This window comes from Amphiura filiformis, chromosome 3 (assembly GCF_039555335.1).
Source record: "Amphiura filiformis chromosome 3, Afil_fr2py, whole genome shotgun sequence".
NCBI lineage: Eukaryota > Metazoa > Echinodermata > Ophiuroidea > Amphilepidida > Amphiuridae > Amphiura > Amphiura filiformis.
This window is the reverse complement of record NC_092630.1, coordinates 36,521,730-36,537,526: the sequence shown is the minus strand read 5'-3', so window position 1 is coordinate 36,537,526 and position 15,797 is coordinate 36,521,730. Positions and strand designations below refer to the sequence as shown.

Genomic DNA, 15,797 nt, shown 5'->3' with positions numbered 1-15,797 from the left:
TGTAATTATTGTAACAGTAGAGTCTCAGCAGTTATTTTAGGATAATTTTCCTTGGTTGAGAGAATCGGGTTACACACATTTAATATTCACTAGCAGCTCCCATTTTCACCCAAAAGAAACCATCTTAATTGAATGAAACAAAAGCTGTAACCCAGTTGCCTCTTAGCATTTATGTTGTGATTATCATGAAACTGTGATTACATTTTGATAGACTGAGACAAACTATTATGCCAATGGACAAAACTTTACCAATTTTAAATTCAACACATCATCATAAGTACTAGTATTTCAATAAAAACTCCAGATGTGTTATGTTCCGGCCACTATTAATAATGATGTGCTTTAATTAAATCAAACAAAATGACCAGTCAACATCATGGTTAGCTTTTGCATCAACTCTCGTGGCAATTAAGATTCAGCTAGCTATGCAATGTCTCCAGACATGAAAATGAATATCAATTACTTTCGATATGTATGTGAACAATTTGTGAGAGAGCGGGTCTTCTTTTTTTGTAGGCCGATTAAGTCATTGTGCCTAAATATGCCTGCATTTCAGGTCATACATGTATGTTTATATTGGAGAAAAATTTGACCTTTTAATGTGACAATTATGTTGAGCTTAAGGATTCATCAGTTTTATGTGTTATTTGACTACATAGGTATTGATGGAGATTCTAACAGGAGAGAAAGCTGCTGATGAAAAAAGAGAACCAAAAACCAAGTGGCTGGTAGGTATTATCATCTGCATGCTGTCATGTTTTACTGATACATACACACCCCTACATGTATTCGCCAGCATTCAGGGACTCTGTACTGGTGGACTGATGATCCTCCCCAAAAAGCCCCATCCTCCATGTAGGTTAATACCAACACTGTGTTATGGGCCATTGTAAACACGCTTTTGCTTCTAATATTTAAAAAAGTGCAATTTAACTAAAAACTTTGGAATCATTTAGGTACAGGCCCATTGTGAGGTACAAAACACAATGTGAAAAATTCTAACCCCCTCTTTAATACCAGAGGTACACTTTCTTGATTCCCATGCATAGCAATCCAATATAGCAGATTTATACCATAGCTTTATGCAAGGGATATGGGTGCAGTTGAATACAAGAATGATGGAAGTGCATAGCAATAACAAAGTTCTTTAAAATAATAAAAGTCAGTTATTTCCTTATTGCATTCAATTACCATAAGGCCAAGTAAAATAAAAAAAACATGTTTCACATCCGGTTTTTGAAAAAAAAAGGAGGAAGAGGGGCTTTTTATTTTTTTATCGCAAAATCGTGTAAATACCCATAATTAGGGCTGTTTTAGCGTATATGATAATGCCTAGAAAAAGGAGGAGGCCTCTTTTTATTTGTTGTTCTGAGAGATAGGCCCCTTCTAACTATCACAAAACCTTATAAAAGTGTTTCTTGTATATTGGCAAGGCTATAAAAAGCATCTCTACTTCCTAGACATATTTTTTGAAAAGTTATAACTGAATTTCAAAAAATAAAAATAAAATTGAAGACAAAAAAGGGAGCGGGAGGGGACGTGAAACATGTTTTATTTTTTATTTGGCCTAATACATCCTCCTTGTATGGGGTAGATATCATTCTGTGATGATGATTTCTCTTTCAGATTCAATTCATTGTAGATCTTGTGAGAAGTCTGATATTAAATGGTCAGAAGAAACTATAGTGTGTCACATCCACAGAATTAGAGAAGGAGAGCCAGGACTCGACCGCCATCTTGATACAGGCATGGAGCAAAAATTGGGGGTATTCGGTTCCCTCAGAATGTGAACGAGGCATTCATTGTCATGCAAGCATGACATCGCATGATGGGCGCATTTAAGAGCTGATCTTGATGCGTTATGCACGTGATACTAAGACGCTAAAGATGAGACTCAGATATTATTTTCGTTCGCCTCCGCCCATCATCGGCAAGTACCCGAATGCCCCCAATTTTCTCCCCATAGCTGGTGTGTCCTTCATTTAATTATTTTGTTTTACCTGCCACCGCAAAATCATGGCATTACTCTCCACTTGAGACGAGCTCTGTGATAAGAGATGTCCTAATTGACCATAGGATTTTGCTTTGCAGGTGCTAGAATTAGCACTGGATTGTGTCTAGGAAGCCCCCCAAACACAACCAGTAACGCAAGAGATATAAATCTAACATTTGTAAGTTTGTTGATACAAGTTTTGTGATATTTCTTTTTCAGTCTCACATAGTTTTAGAGCTTGTGGACTGTCTGAAAAATGATAAAGACTTTGAAAGGAAGCTAGTGGACGAACTCTGTGATAATATATGTCCTGATTGGCCATGGGATCTTGCTTGGCAAATGCTAGAATTAGCACTGGATTGCGTTGAGGTTATCCCACAAAAACGACCAGTAATGCAAGAGGTATAAATCTAACATCTATAAGTTTGATCTATCCATGGCCAATCAGGACATCTCTTATCACAGTTTCCGTTGAAAGTTTTAAAATTTTCTTGGTTAAGTTTGATCTAATCTTTGTGATCATTTCTATTGAAGATTCACATAGTTATAGAGCTTGTGGACAGTCTGAAAAATGATCAAGGCTTTCAAAGGAAGCTAGTGGATGAACTCTGTGATAAAAGATGCCCTGATTGGCCATGGGATCTTGCTTGGCAAATGCTAGAATTGGCACTGCAATGTGTCCACAAATTCCCTCAAAGACGACCAGTAATGGAAGAGGTATGTATCTGATATCTATACTTCGATATAAGTTTTGATCTAATTGTATCTCAATATGAACACTGCTAGAGTGGAAATATAAAGACATTCATGGCCCATTCATGAGATGAGTTTAACAATTCTAAAATGGAATATTCACACGAGAAAAGTAAAATAAATTGTGATTTTGTCGTTGTCCTTTGTCCTGTTTATTGTGTGAATAGTTCCAGGTCACACCGGGTTCACCCGATGCCAAACAGCTTGTTCCAGGAATGAAATGCCGATATTCAGAGATGTTAAGTTTTCAGGAAATGAGATCTTGTTTCAGAAAATGAATAGATATGGGAAAGAGGTGTAAATCTTGTTTTCAGACCATTTTCAGGATGCCAATTATTTTGTCATTTACATCTCTGGATATATTGCCAATTACAACTTCACTTCCATATTTGTGCAGTACCCCAGTGATTGCATCAGCAAATAAGTGCAAAAGAATGCTAATACTGGATATGAATGATATAAACACAGCCAAATTAAAAAGTCTCCAGTAGTTCCATCCCCATTTAATCAGAGTCTGATGAGTTTATGGCAAAATAATTCTGATTTATATGTGCCGAATTATATAGCGCAGTGTATAGGCCAATCGTGAAGGTAGTCTAAAAGCATATGACCTATGGCGTACATGTACCATAAACAGGTCGATACAAAATGGCCATGCGTGGCGGTGGATTCAACCTACCATGGCGATTTCTGCCATGAAGATATTGGGGCGATGACACTGTACGGATGCAAACCATAGATTTGTCAATCACTATCTATCAGTCACTATGTTTCACAAATTTATGTAGAACACTAAACTGACAATGGTTCCCTTACCTAAGATAAATAATAATTTGTCATATTTTTCTTACTGATACCTTTCCATCCTTACAGGTGGTGACTAGACTTAAAGAGATTAATGCTCGCATAGAGGAAAGAAATGCTCTGAAGAGGAGAAGTAAGATATTATTTAAAGAATAAACTATGGGAATTTTTATTTTGACTATCCTCTACCATGTGATAGACGACAGGCAGGTCTAATATTTTGAGTAGTGGATGCCGCGCAGCCGGTATCCACTACAATAAAAATATTGGACCTGCCTGTCGTTTATCATAGGTAGAGGATAGTCAAAATAAAAATTCCTATCGTTTATTCTCATTCTTAGTCAGTTAAATATTATTTTAATAACTGGAAACTATTTTTTAAAGCAAAAATAAAGTTATCGTCATAAAAAACTCCCCTTTTTCTAAAATGAACGAAACTTGTTTACAACTTCACATCTTTTGTTGCATGTACTGCTAGTGTGTGCGAGTATTCTGCACGGCGTCTATGCATACAACGCAATACGTACGCGCACCTCTATGAGCGTGTTACGCATTATCAACACTCATGATGACGTGGGGTCGGTATACGGCCTGATAGACGACACCAAATCATGCGATTGTCCAATCAGAATATGTGTCTACATAATAGACCACTCCCACTGACTAAGAATATTCTATAGCTCTGTATCAGCTGCCATCTTGTAGGAAATTTGTTATAGGGTCAATCCATACCATACCATGGACTGTTCCCACCTGTGCCCCTCAAATTTGTTATAGGGTCAATCCATACCATACCATGGACTGTTCCCACCTGTGCCCCTCAAATTTGTTATAGGGTCAATCCATACCATACCATGGACTGTTCCCACCTGTGCCCCTCAATTTGCTATATATTTTATGTTGTACCTGTAGAAAAAGAAATAATAAAAACCTGCAAGTTTCAGGTCTTTAGCTCTTACAGATTTTCTGTGGCAGCTTTTAAAGTTGGAGTAGGAGGGTCTATTTAAATTTGGACCCAAAAGCTGCCCTTTAAATAAATTTCACATTTGGGAGCCTGTACCTTGCGGGAGGTCTGAAACCTTGTATACTACTAATTGCATACCCAATTTGTCAAAAAGTTAAAAAAAAATCCAAAAAACAAATGTCTGTGTCATGGGGTCATTCAATATGCCAAAAAAATAATGTTTTGTAAACTGGCAAGTTTAGCCCCCTAAATTCACATTTCTTGTCAGATTTTTTTTTTTTTAGTTGCTGATGCTATATAGGATAAATACAATGCATATCCAAAAATTGAGGTCACAAGTCATTTACATTTCAAACAGAGCCTCTCAAGAAAATTTGTTGCAAATTCCCCCATTTTCAGGGGGCCCAAAGTCAATGTGGTCCACCTTCAAAATTTATTCAAATTAGAATTTGTTCAATACGTCGCACAAAATTCCCTTCAGCTATAACATTTGAATCTTGTTGATGAAAATATATTATTTGTAAACATCTCTTCATCTTAAAATATATTTTTGCTAATGAAAAATATTGTTACTCTTAATTATTTTCAGGCCTTCCTACACAGAACACAGAACCACTGCAGAGAAATCTTGAGCCTGAGGAGTCCTGCTATGACTCAAATGAAGTACTCCGACAAGATTCCAAGGTTACGCCCAGTGTTCCACAACAGAAAACAGAAGACTTGTCAGCTCTAGATAGAAAGTATCGGGACATGGGCATCACTAATCCAATCCGCACTGCAGACCAACCTTCTGGATCGGCAAATCTGCCATTGCAAACATCAAATATGCCACTACCTATCCCAGGCGGTTCTCAACAGTACAGACCACCACCTCACATGCCACAAGATCTGCGTTCTGTGTCACATGATTCCAACGTACCAGGACAGGTACCTGGTTCAACTCCTCAGCAATCCTTCCCGACTGGTACATCATCAACGGTGCCATCAAGTTTTATGAACAGACCTACACCACCTTCCACTGTGACACCGCCATCAACAAACCCACCTATGTATGACTCGTTCTATGATGAAAGACCAACAGGACAGGTGAATTACAGACATCATGATCAAGGACAATACCCATCTGGAACTCAATATGGGGATTACCAAAGACCACCTGTGACATATGATCAATATGAACATGAACAATATCTACAGCAGCAGTATATGCTACAGCAGCAGCAGTATCAGCAACAGCGGTATCATCAGCAGTATATTCAGCAGCAGCAGCAGTATCAACATCAGCCACCTCAGCATAGGTTTCAGGGTGATCATTATCCTCAACAGCAACTTCGGTACCCCAACTACCAACCTGCTCCTGGGCAATACAGAGAACCACTGCAGTATGAAAGACCACCCCGGTACAACCACTTTGACCCTATGGCATCTATTGATCCAGCCAAATTCGCTGCTGCACCTCCCACGCCATCCCCAGACATGTATACAGGAATGCATGATGGACAAATGGCAAAACTAGATCGTACTCAACTACCAGTGGATTACACACATAGAGGTCCTGATGCAAGTAGGGCTACATCAGTGGAGTCTAGAAATACACCGTCACCAGTAGATTACACACATAGAGGATATGATCCAAGTAGGGCTGCATCAGTGGAATATAGAAATACACCGTCACCAGTAGATTACACACATAGAGGTCCTGATGCAAGTAGGGCTATATCAGTGGAGTCTAGAAATACACCATCACCAGTCGAGTACACACATAGAGGTTACGATCCAAGCAGGGCTACATCAGTTGAGTCTAGAAATACACCGTCACCAGTAGATTACACACATAGAGGTCATGATATAAGTAGAGCTCCTTCAATGGATTGTAGATACGCACCATCACCTGCAAGAATGTCTGATACAAATCAAGAAGATGTTGCCAGACATACTTCATCTACAATTCAACAACAGCAATCTTACGTCCATTTTCCGGATACCATGCACATGTCACAGCATTCTGCAGAATTTGGAAATAGCAACAGAGTTCCTATGCAGCACACTGATGTCATACCAAACCCAGGTTTTGTACCTGATAGTACGTCGGTACAAGAACCCTTCCATGGTGTTGATGAAGCCAACCACTCACTTGCCAACAGCAAATCTCCAGTGCCATCTGAGGATGCAGATATTATCTCACCATTGAAACAATTACATCTGGATGGAGTCACAACACAGTCTACGGACACACAGGACATCCAACAACCTGCTTCAGTCAACAGTGTTGACAGTTGGGACGGTGAACGTAAACGACCAGTGCCAACACAGCATACTGATAAGCTTACAACACAAGAACTTGCTGCTCCTCTCTGTGAATATGAGCCATTTGCAGCCACTGATGTGGATCAGAGTCAACTCCATTCCGCTCCTCCTACAGTAGGAAGGCCTAATGGAGATGAGTTATCTTTGAGCTCAAGAGTCCCTACACAAATGACGGAACCTATTGGGTAGTTATCATCGGGATAGAAAGCATTGAGGGTTTACGGCAAGAAAGCCCTATCTGCAATAGCTGCCAGGTGTCACATATCTAAATGATGCAGAAATTATCAAAACGTCTATGGGCAGCTATTGCAGATAGGACCTTCTGGTCCTAAAGCTTCAAAATATAGTCTGCAACAATGTCTGCATTTATTATTGTACACAATCTATAAAATATGGTATCTGACGGCTACTGCAGATAGGGCATTCCCACCCTAAACCCGCATTATGTATTTTTAGCATAAAATATTATGTATGTAGGAGATAAAGTATACATCAGGGGTTTACGACAAGAAAGTCCTATCTGCCAATAGCTGCCAAGTGTACAATATAGATGCAGAAATTATCAAAATGTCTATGGGGCAGCTATTGCAGATAGGACCTTCTGGCCTTAAAACCTTGATTAATATTTAATGATCAAAATGATACTTCTGCTGTCTCAAATAATCCAATTCAGTAAATAGACTTGTAAAAATGCTTTGTATGTTCCTATTCACTGACGTAGTGCACTTTAGTAACCATTGGTTCAAGCCTGTGCTCATACACCTGTTCCGAATTATGATATGCCATAGGCTTTATGCTGTGATCATTTTGATCAGTGGTTCGTAACAAAGCAAGTGTGAGCTCGTTGACCTAGCAACATTTATATCCTAACATGTACTACAGCAACGAATTTACTTGAGATCAATAGAAAAGTTGTGTTTTATATGTGACATTATCTGATCTAACAAGACCACCAAAATTAGAGGGGGAAAACCAATAAGATACATTGGAAAATTGGTATTTTATTAAAAGCCATACCTTTGCAGACAAGTGCTAAGGTTGCAAGGATTTGAGCATATTGTGCTTGCTTACTGGACAAGTTGATGATGATAACTCAATTGCCTTTTTTGGCCTAATTGTGATCTAATCATGATCACATGATGTCACATTAAAGATACTGTGCACAAAAAGTATCTGTATACTTAAAACAAACGACACTAAACCTAAATTACAATTAATATATGAGAGGATCAGAAATAAATGAGGCAAGCCCAAAAAAAGTATAATTTAAATGATTTTACAGGCAAACTGACATTTAATAAATTGAGAGATTTATTTATATGCCAGTTTGCCCAAGTTTTCGTAAAGTCAAGTATTCAATAGATAGATCATTTTGTTCTGCATATTTTGGTAGCTCATTTGGCACAATGCAACTTTATTCCGTCAAGTTATACCCATTTGAATGGAAAAAGAGAGAATTTTAAAAGTGACATATTTGGGGTATTTCTTCTTTCTGGGCTATTCCCAACGGCTTTGTAACAAGGTCTTTACAGCGTGACATAAGTTGGGAAAATAAAGTTGCATTGTGCCGAATAAGGTATCAAAATATGCAGAAGAAAATTGTCCATTTATTGACTACTTTATTTGGTAATTTAGGTTTAGTGTCTTTAAGATATGGCTTTTGTTTAAAGTGTACGGATATTTCAATTTGTCAAGGAGCAAATGAATATTTTGGTTAAAAAGGGTTATTTTTACACATTCAAGAGAATAAAATTTTTCTATTATGTAAATGAGGAGTTGAATAGTGACAGTTATGAATTCAGTTGATAGCTTTGCATTAATTATTTTTATATAGAGTACAAGGAAAAATCTTAACTTTATGGGATATAAAAAAAAGGTAAAAGAGTCGAACCTGTATTTATTTTATTTTGTACAGGATGGAATGCCCATCTCTCATTCGTTAGCGATTAGGCCATACTTCACTGTGAAATGTTGCTGTGGGGTGATCGCCACACCTCCAAAGCGAGTCTGTTACCTTCCTAGCATTTATGAATGCCGGTACCCATTTATACACCTGGGTGGAGAGGCGTAATAGAGATAAAGTGCCTTACTCAAGGGCACATGTTTACGTCGCCGGGGCTCGAACCCACAACCTTAGGAATATGAGTCGGAGCCCATTCCACTCAGCTACCATGCTCCCTAATTGGATATTCCTTGGTTTCAAAGGCAAAATGATTAGATTATTCACAATACCCCCAAACAATTGATGCATAGTTATTAACCTCTAATTATACATCTATCGTTAAGTTAGGTAACACATTTGAATTCAATTGTTGAATTGTATCATATTGTATATAATAGACTAATTTTGTGCCAAACCAATTGCCTTATTTAGATTAACAAATTCAGCTGTTATTTTTATATATTTTCTGCGATAGCATTGTAATCAAATTATTTTGAACTTTTTTGAAAGATTGATCAAAAAGTTCATTATGTAATTCTGACAATTAGCATCTAATTTGTAGTTTATGGCAAATGTTGATTCAAGCTTACAAATAAATCTAACAGTTACTGTTGCAAAATCAGTAGTGAAAAGTAATGGCAGCTGCTGTTCCATGTTGTTGTTTTTGTATGAGCATGAAGTCCTGATCAAATTAATGTTCATATCCATTGTAAAACTCTTCCATTAAATGATTTAAAACAGTCAACATTAATAGGTAAATTTTCACAGGATAATTTTCTGGACACATGACCAATGTGTATCAATGTGAGTGTAACCTCGAGCCTGATCCCTGACCCCCGGCGGTGACCTCGCTATTCAAGTCTTAGTAATTTTGAATTGGAAAAGTATTCTTGGCCGCAATTTTGATAGAAATTTGTGCATTGCAAATTTATTGAATATTATGTATTCTTAATTTCTTCACAATAACATCAAAAACGTAATTTCAAAAATATCTATACTCATACCATAATATTATTAACTTGCGTCAAGTAACTTATTTTGCCTCAAAGGAGGAATTCTTCCTATTCAAATACATTGGAAGACAACCCGCTGTGCTCGGGGTCACATTCCATAATGCTAAAATGTCTGCGCCCATGGTTGTCACGTGTCCAGAAAATTTTCCCGTGAAAATTAAACCTATTAATTTTGACTGTAAAAAGTGTGTTCTCACTCAATGATGGATTTTGTAATGTGTATAGAGATAAGTAAAAGCGTCATCATCCCCACCATCTTCTTAGTTGGAGATAATTTCATGCATAGACAAAAATATAGAGACCATTCACCAACAGGCAAAGTCCCCATGCTTTGTGTGCTGAGATTATCGCATATTCATTTGGGTTGAATATTCAAACGCCTTTGTCTAACATGACAAAACACACACACACCATTTGTGGCCATCATGGAGCTGTATTAGGGTTTATTATCAGCTCTATGGTGCCTATGTGCATTTAAGCTAAAGATGTCAAAACTATGCTTTGTAAAAATACATTGTAACAGGTGCAGAATAGGTGTAGCATTTTCGTGCACATGTTTGAATAATTGGCCATTATTAACAGATGATGCTGGACTTTGCGTGTTGGTGAATGGTCGGTATATTTGTTCATCTATGATTTCATGTTCGTTTTATTGGCATTGATCACTGAATCTATTTTCTTTATCATTGTCAGTAAACGTGCTTATAGTAGGAGCAGGCGTACATTACTTTGGTGTCGAAATTCTATGCGGTCAAAAATAATCAGGAAAACCTCACTAAACAACAGCTGTTTGGGAACAGGGCTCAAATTTCAGGGATGCCACCAAGGCCATTGTCTGTTTGGCCTTGGTGTCCCATATCTTTTGTCAACTTCAAGGCACTCGGCCTTTGATAAAGATCCTGCTATGACCGAAAGCTCAGGTCTTAAACCAAATTTGAATTTATAATAAATACATAAGAGTTTTGAGCACATCATTTATGACAGTTTCTATATACCGCAACTGGTGTTGTTTATACTGAATCACGTTTACGGCACATGTACCAATCCTGCAATACCGTACTAAATTTATCCTCAACTGTTTATAGTTTCCCAATATCCATCTGTTAGAAAAGGATATTGATATATGGTTGGTATTTATAGTGAAGGGGTTTCTGGACAATTTTTGACCATACAGAATTTATATGACAAAGTACTGTACATCCGCTCCCACTATAAACATGCTTTATGGTAAATCTAATTTTTGATTGTTATGCCAGGAAATCAAAGTAGTGTAGCTCTGGCATTTATCAGCAAACCCAAATGGAATGATAATTTGCATCTTTTGCACGTGCGGCTCTTAGCACACCTTATTGGCATAACACATTAGGTGCAGCATGCAAAAAAGCATGCTCTTTAAATCAAAGTTTGCCAAGGCATGTGGCAAAATTGGAGAATCGTTGAGTGTAATCTTCTTGTATTATAATACATGATTGTAAATCAATGTGTACTGTATAGAATTTATTTATAGGAATTATTTATTTGACACTGTATTACAACAATACCTTATGTAATACATAAAGGGGTAATCAGTGACTTGCTGCAACAGGGCTCGTCACACAACAAAGCCTTACGATCGATCTTGTAAACGTACAATTGATTTACCACACATACTTGTAACTCCCCCATTACATCATTTGTAAGATTGATCGTAATCTTTGTGACATAGTCCCAGAAGACCCTGTACCATAATGAATTAATTTGGCCTATTTATGACTGCTGATCGTTTGGTGGGGAAGTTTGACAAAATAGTGTATGTAGAAAATCTCTGAAATCTCTTTTATGATCTTTAGCATCATTGTATACATTTATGTTGATTTTTGTAAACCTCATTTTTTATGCTTATTATACAGTCTTGATCCCAGCTGGCTTGTGCTCCTTTGTCAAGGAGTACAAGCCAGCTGGAAATGAGACTAGTATAAAAGAAATGTCTTGAACTATGTGCTCAAAACTCTTCCTATAGAGGCCCTGTGTGAAATTATCGATTGGCTCCAAACAAAGGATTTAACCCGGTGTCCTTCACCGTAGTTATGGCGGAGTGCAGTCCATTCAATCAAATGTTGTCATCAACCTATTTGATCGTAGTGCAGGGTTATGTGTGTGAGACGAACTATCACGGTAGATTGCAAGCATGCTTTTGTTAAATGCATTTGAGTAGTCCGCCATATTTACGGGATGATACGTCACATGCAAGGCCTCTATAAGGTATACTTGCTATAAACATGACATGCTTACTGATGTCTTTTACATAATTAAACACAATCAATTAATTAAATGTCACTGCTTGTCTGAAATAATATACAATGTTATTTTATACATACATGTATGTACATGTAGATAATTCATTATTGTTTGTTGTAAAGGTTGAAATTCATGAACCTGTTTGAGAATTATAAGTTCAAATACAATGTTAAGTACAAGAGAAAGCAAAAACAAGACCAGTACTCATTGTATTCTATATTGAGTTGATTTTAAGTAGCAAACACTGACTTTGGTCTCAAGATTTTGTGTACATTTAATAACTCTATATTAGAAGCTACTATGAGCAAAATCATTGTGCAACATTACTTGTCCAAGTCAATAAATGAATTCACATGAATATTGACAGAATATTTTGTGTTTGATTTCATTTAAAGGACATCATATTGCACCACAATTGTTTTTTGAATGAACCATATTTTTCAAGTAAACGATATATGTATTTTAATTTATCAAGTGGTTAATCATTCCATAGGCCATAACAAGCAAAGAAGGATAAATATGGTCTTTTTCTATTGATTCCAACTGATCTGCCTGTTTTAGAAACTTGACTCATCAGAATTAGCCATTAGAGAGATTGCGATTTCCAAACATATGTATCGAACGTACGTGGAATTCATTCAAAACCACTCTCTTGTGACGGGATTTTGAATAGATTCCACATACGTTTGATGCTATGTTTGGAAATCGCAATCTCTCTATTCCAATGCTAGTAGCGTGAGAACTACTGCATAAATATCCTGATAAAATGTGTTTGATTGGTACCGAAAGAGCAGCTTTTTTCCAAATAATAAATCACAAAGACTAGTAAGCATTTTGATTTCTTGGAAGTCATTTTATTGATGCATGGTGATTCTTATATTACAGACCATGGTAGTTAACAATGGACAAATACTTTCCATATGAAATTGCAGATATCAAAATTATAACACAGGAATTATGTGTATTCATTGTCTAAAAGCTGCACAGCAAACTACACATCAATAACTCATGCATAAGAGCATGTAGGGGGCTACTATAGTCTATATATCTACCTTGAGTCACTGGCACACACTGACATCGCCTGGCTAATAATTACTTTGTCAGCAGAGATACTAAAATAAATACCCGGGATCGATACACATGAATTTGCTATGCACAAGTTTGATATGAGAAGAAAATCTTTGGATACCGGGGTAGAAAATGATGAATATCTCCAGTAAATGATTTCGTATAAAGAAACCAGATGTGATAGTCGTTAGCTTGCGTCTTGAGAAAGAACCGTGCGTCTTGAGTCAAAAACTGACAATAATTCCGATTTATATGTGCCGAATTATATAGCGCAGTGTATAGGCCAATCGTTGAGGTACCGGTAGTCTAAAAGAATATGACCTATGGCGTCCATGCTCGACCCACACATCAGCGAGGTCAGTAACCGCTAATCGGGCTATTGTCAGTAGCCTTAGTCAGATGTCCTTCGCCCATTATGCGACTCAAAACTATTAAACAGGTCGATACAAAATGGCCATGCGTGGCGGTGGATTCAACCTACCATGGCAATTTCTGCCATGAAGATATCGGGGCGATGACACTGTGTGGCACTAGCTTTGAAGTTTAACTTGTCCTGCGTTAGCTTGGCGTTACTTGGTGCGTGTACATACTTTTATGTGAGCGATCAACGTGCCGCTTATGTACACACAAGAAACCATGGCAAGCCAACGCAGCACATGCTGAACTTCAAAGCTAGTGCCGGTGACTCGAGGTAGATATACAGACTACACTAATGTGTGGAGTGTGATATTGCGTGACAACACTTTTCAATACAGAATAAAATGTGACTTTGATGCAACATCGTCCAAGCGACATAATTCATGTCCCATTGACCTTTTGGGTAAATCCCATAAGCCTATGCGGGTACACCCGAGATCTTGTCATTTGATGTCACGCCGATGCACACATCGTTTAGCTAACATCATAACTGCGCAATGCAAGTCAGCATGACTTTAAATGACGACATCTCAGGTGTACCCGCAAAGGCTTATGGGATTTACCGAAAGGTCACTTGACAAGCGTCACCATTCACACAATTTTGCAGTCCTCTACTCGCTGTCGTACTGAATATGTCATACCTTAGTGGTTTACGCTTGGTTTATAAGCAACCCATTGACTTTGTGTTGTGATCATTTTGATTCTGGTTCAGAACACAGATAGCATGACCTGGTAACAATCCATTTTGACGTCACACCACGACAGCGAATATAGCCGTTAGCTGTTATCATAAGATGTTGCTGTCAATGGTCACCTTCATTATGTGCAACAAAATAAATGCCTCACAATAGTAATTTTTAACACAATTAACAGCAATGAAATATGGATTTTTGAAGTATGGCAGGTACAAAAGGAGAGGGCGTACTTTGGTTTGGGTAATCTTTTGTATGCTTTCTCAGCTGACAAAAGATTACCCAAATCAAAGTAAGCCCTCTCCTTTTGTGTCTGCCATACTTCAAAAAGCCTTATCGATGTGATCATGTGGAGAAATTTGTTAAGATGCATTATGACACAGGTACAAAAAGAAATTGAATTATTGTGAAATTAATGATTGAATTCTTTTTATACAAGTACGATATCATACTGCAGCTTTCACATTAATTTTCACATTAATTTGATTGCTTTTAATTAATTGTTTAAACTCCTGACAACTCAAACAATCATGGACTTTCTTTTTCCCGAGGTGTTTATATCCAAATAGTGGCTATATTTGATAACAATGTATTTCTTAAGAGCATAATCATAATAGCAGTTGCAGTGTGCAATTTAAAAATCATTAGTGGTAGCATGTGCACAATCGCTACCACTGTCCAGACGTGGCTAGCGATGTAGCGACAAAGTTGACTTTGATATACTGGTAACTTGATGCTACGGCATGCTTGCGACTTATTGATCAGATAATGGCAATCACTTTTCTGATAAGCGAAGGAAGTTAGGTCACAAAAAAACAGAGTTGCACTCACTCCAACTCCAAACATCGGGACAAAATTGACCAAATTTGAGATATGCACCATCCCTGTGGTTTATTTTAGAGCAAAACTAATCTCATTTTGGCCCATTTTAGTGTTAAAACTGGAAATGTATGTGTGCTTTGCATACACTCGTCCGGTTGCCTGGTATGCCACTGCATGACACGACACCAGCATTCTCCACACTTCTCAAAGTACACTATACTATAATCAGCTCATAATAGACGAGAATTATTCGGTTTTGTTACTGCACGAATTAATAAAGTTCAAACTTACGTATGCATAATACTCACGTAATATGCAAAGCGCAGTTTGTGTAGGTGCTGCGCCCAGCTGCGTGTATGCCGTTATATATCAATACGTATGCATAAATTCACAAAAGCGTGCGTAACTCACGTAATATGCAAAGCGCAGTTTGTGTAGGTGCTGCGCCCAGCTGCGTGTATGCCGTTATATATCAATACCCAATGTTACGAGTCCTGTCGAGCTGATCAGAGTATAGACCATGTGCAGAAATGTCTAGATACAGGGTGTCCCAGAATGATCTGTACCGGGAAAGATGGAATTTTTTAGGTATGAAGGGCATATTAAATGTTCATATTGTTTTACATTTTAAGTTTTACATATATTTAGCTTTCTCAGATTTTTTAGATTTTAACAATTGGACGTTTCTAGTAGAAGTTATAGAAGATTGCGTAAAAATGGTGAATTCTGTTTTGACAACATAACC

General features: G+C 37.5%; 1 protein-coding gene across 3 annotated transcripts in view; it reads left to right on the top strand.

The window, feature by feature from the left end:
* LOC140148442 (uncharacterized) overlaps positions 1-12,436 on the top strand; it is a 38,803-nt gene extending 26,367 nt beyond the window's left edge. For 2 of the 3 annotated variants that reach the window (XM_072170386.1, XM_072170388.1), the window contains exons 10-13: positions 660-728; positions 2,528-2,710; positions 3,620-3,683; positions 5,104-12,434. In XM_072170386.1, coding sequence (XP_072026487.1) covers positions 660-728; positions 2,528-2,710; positions 3,620-3,683; positions 5,104-7,010 — 2,223 coding nt within the window. In that variant the 3' untranslated portion in view covers positions 7,011-12,434. Of the gene's footprint in view, positions 1-659; positions 729-2,212; positions 2,396-2,527; positions 2,711-3,619; positions 3,684-5,103 lie in introns of all 3 variants that reach the window. The other variant, XM_072170389.1, reaches the window with a different exon arrangement.
* Positions 12,437-15,797: the final 3,361 nt, after the last annotated feature.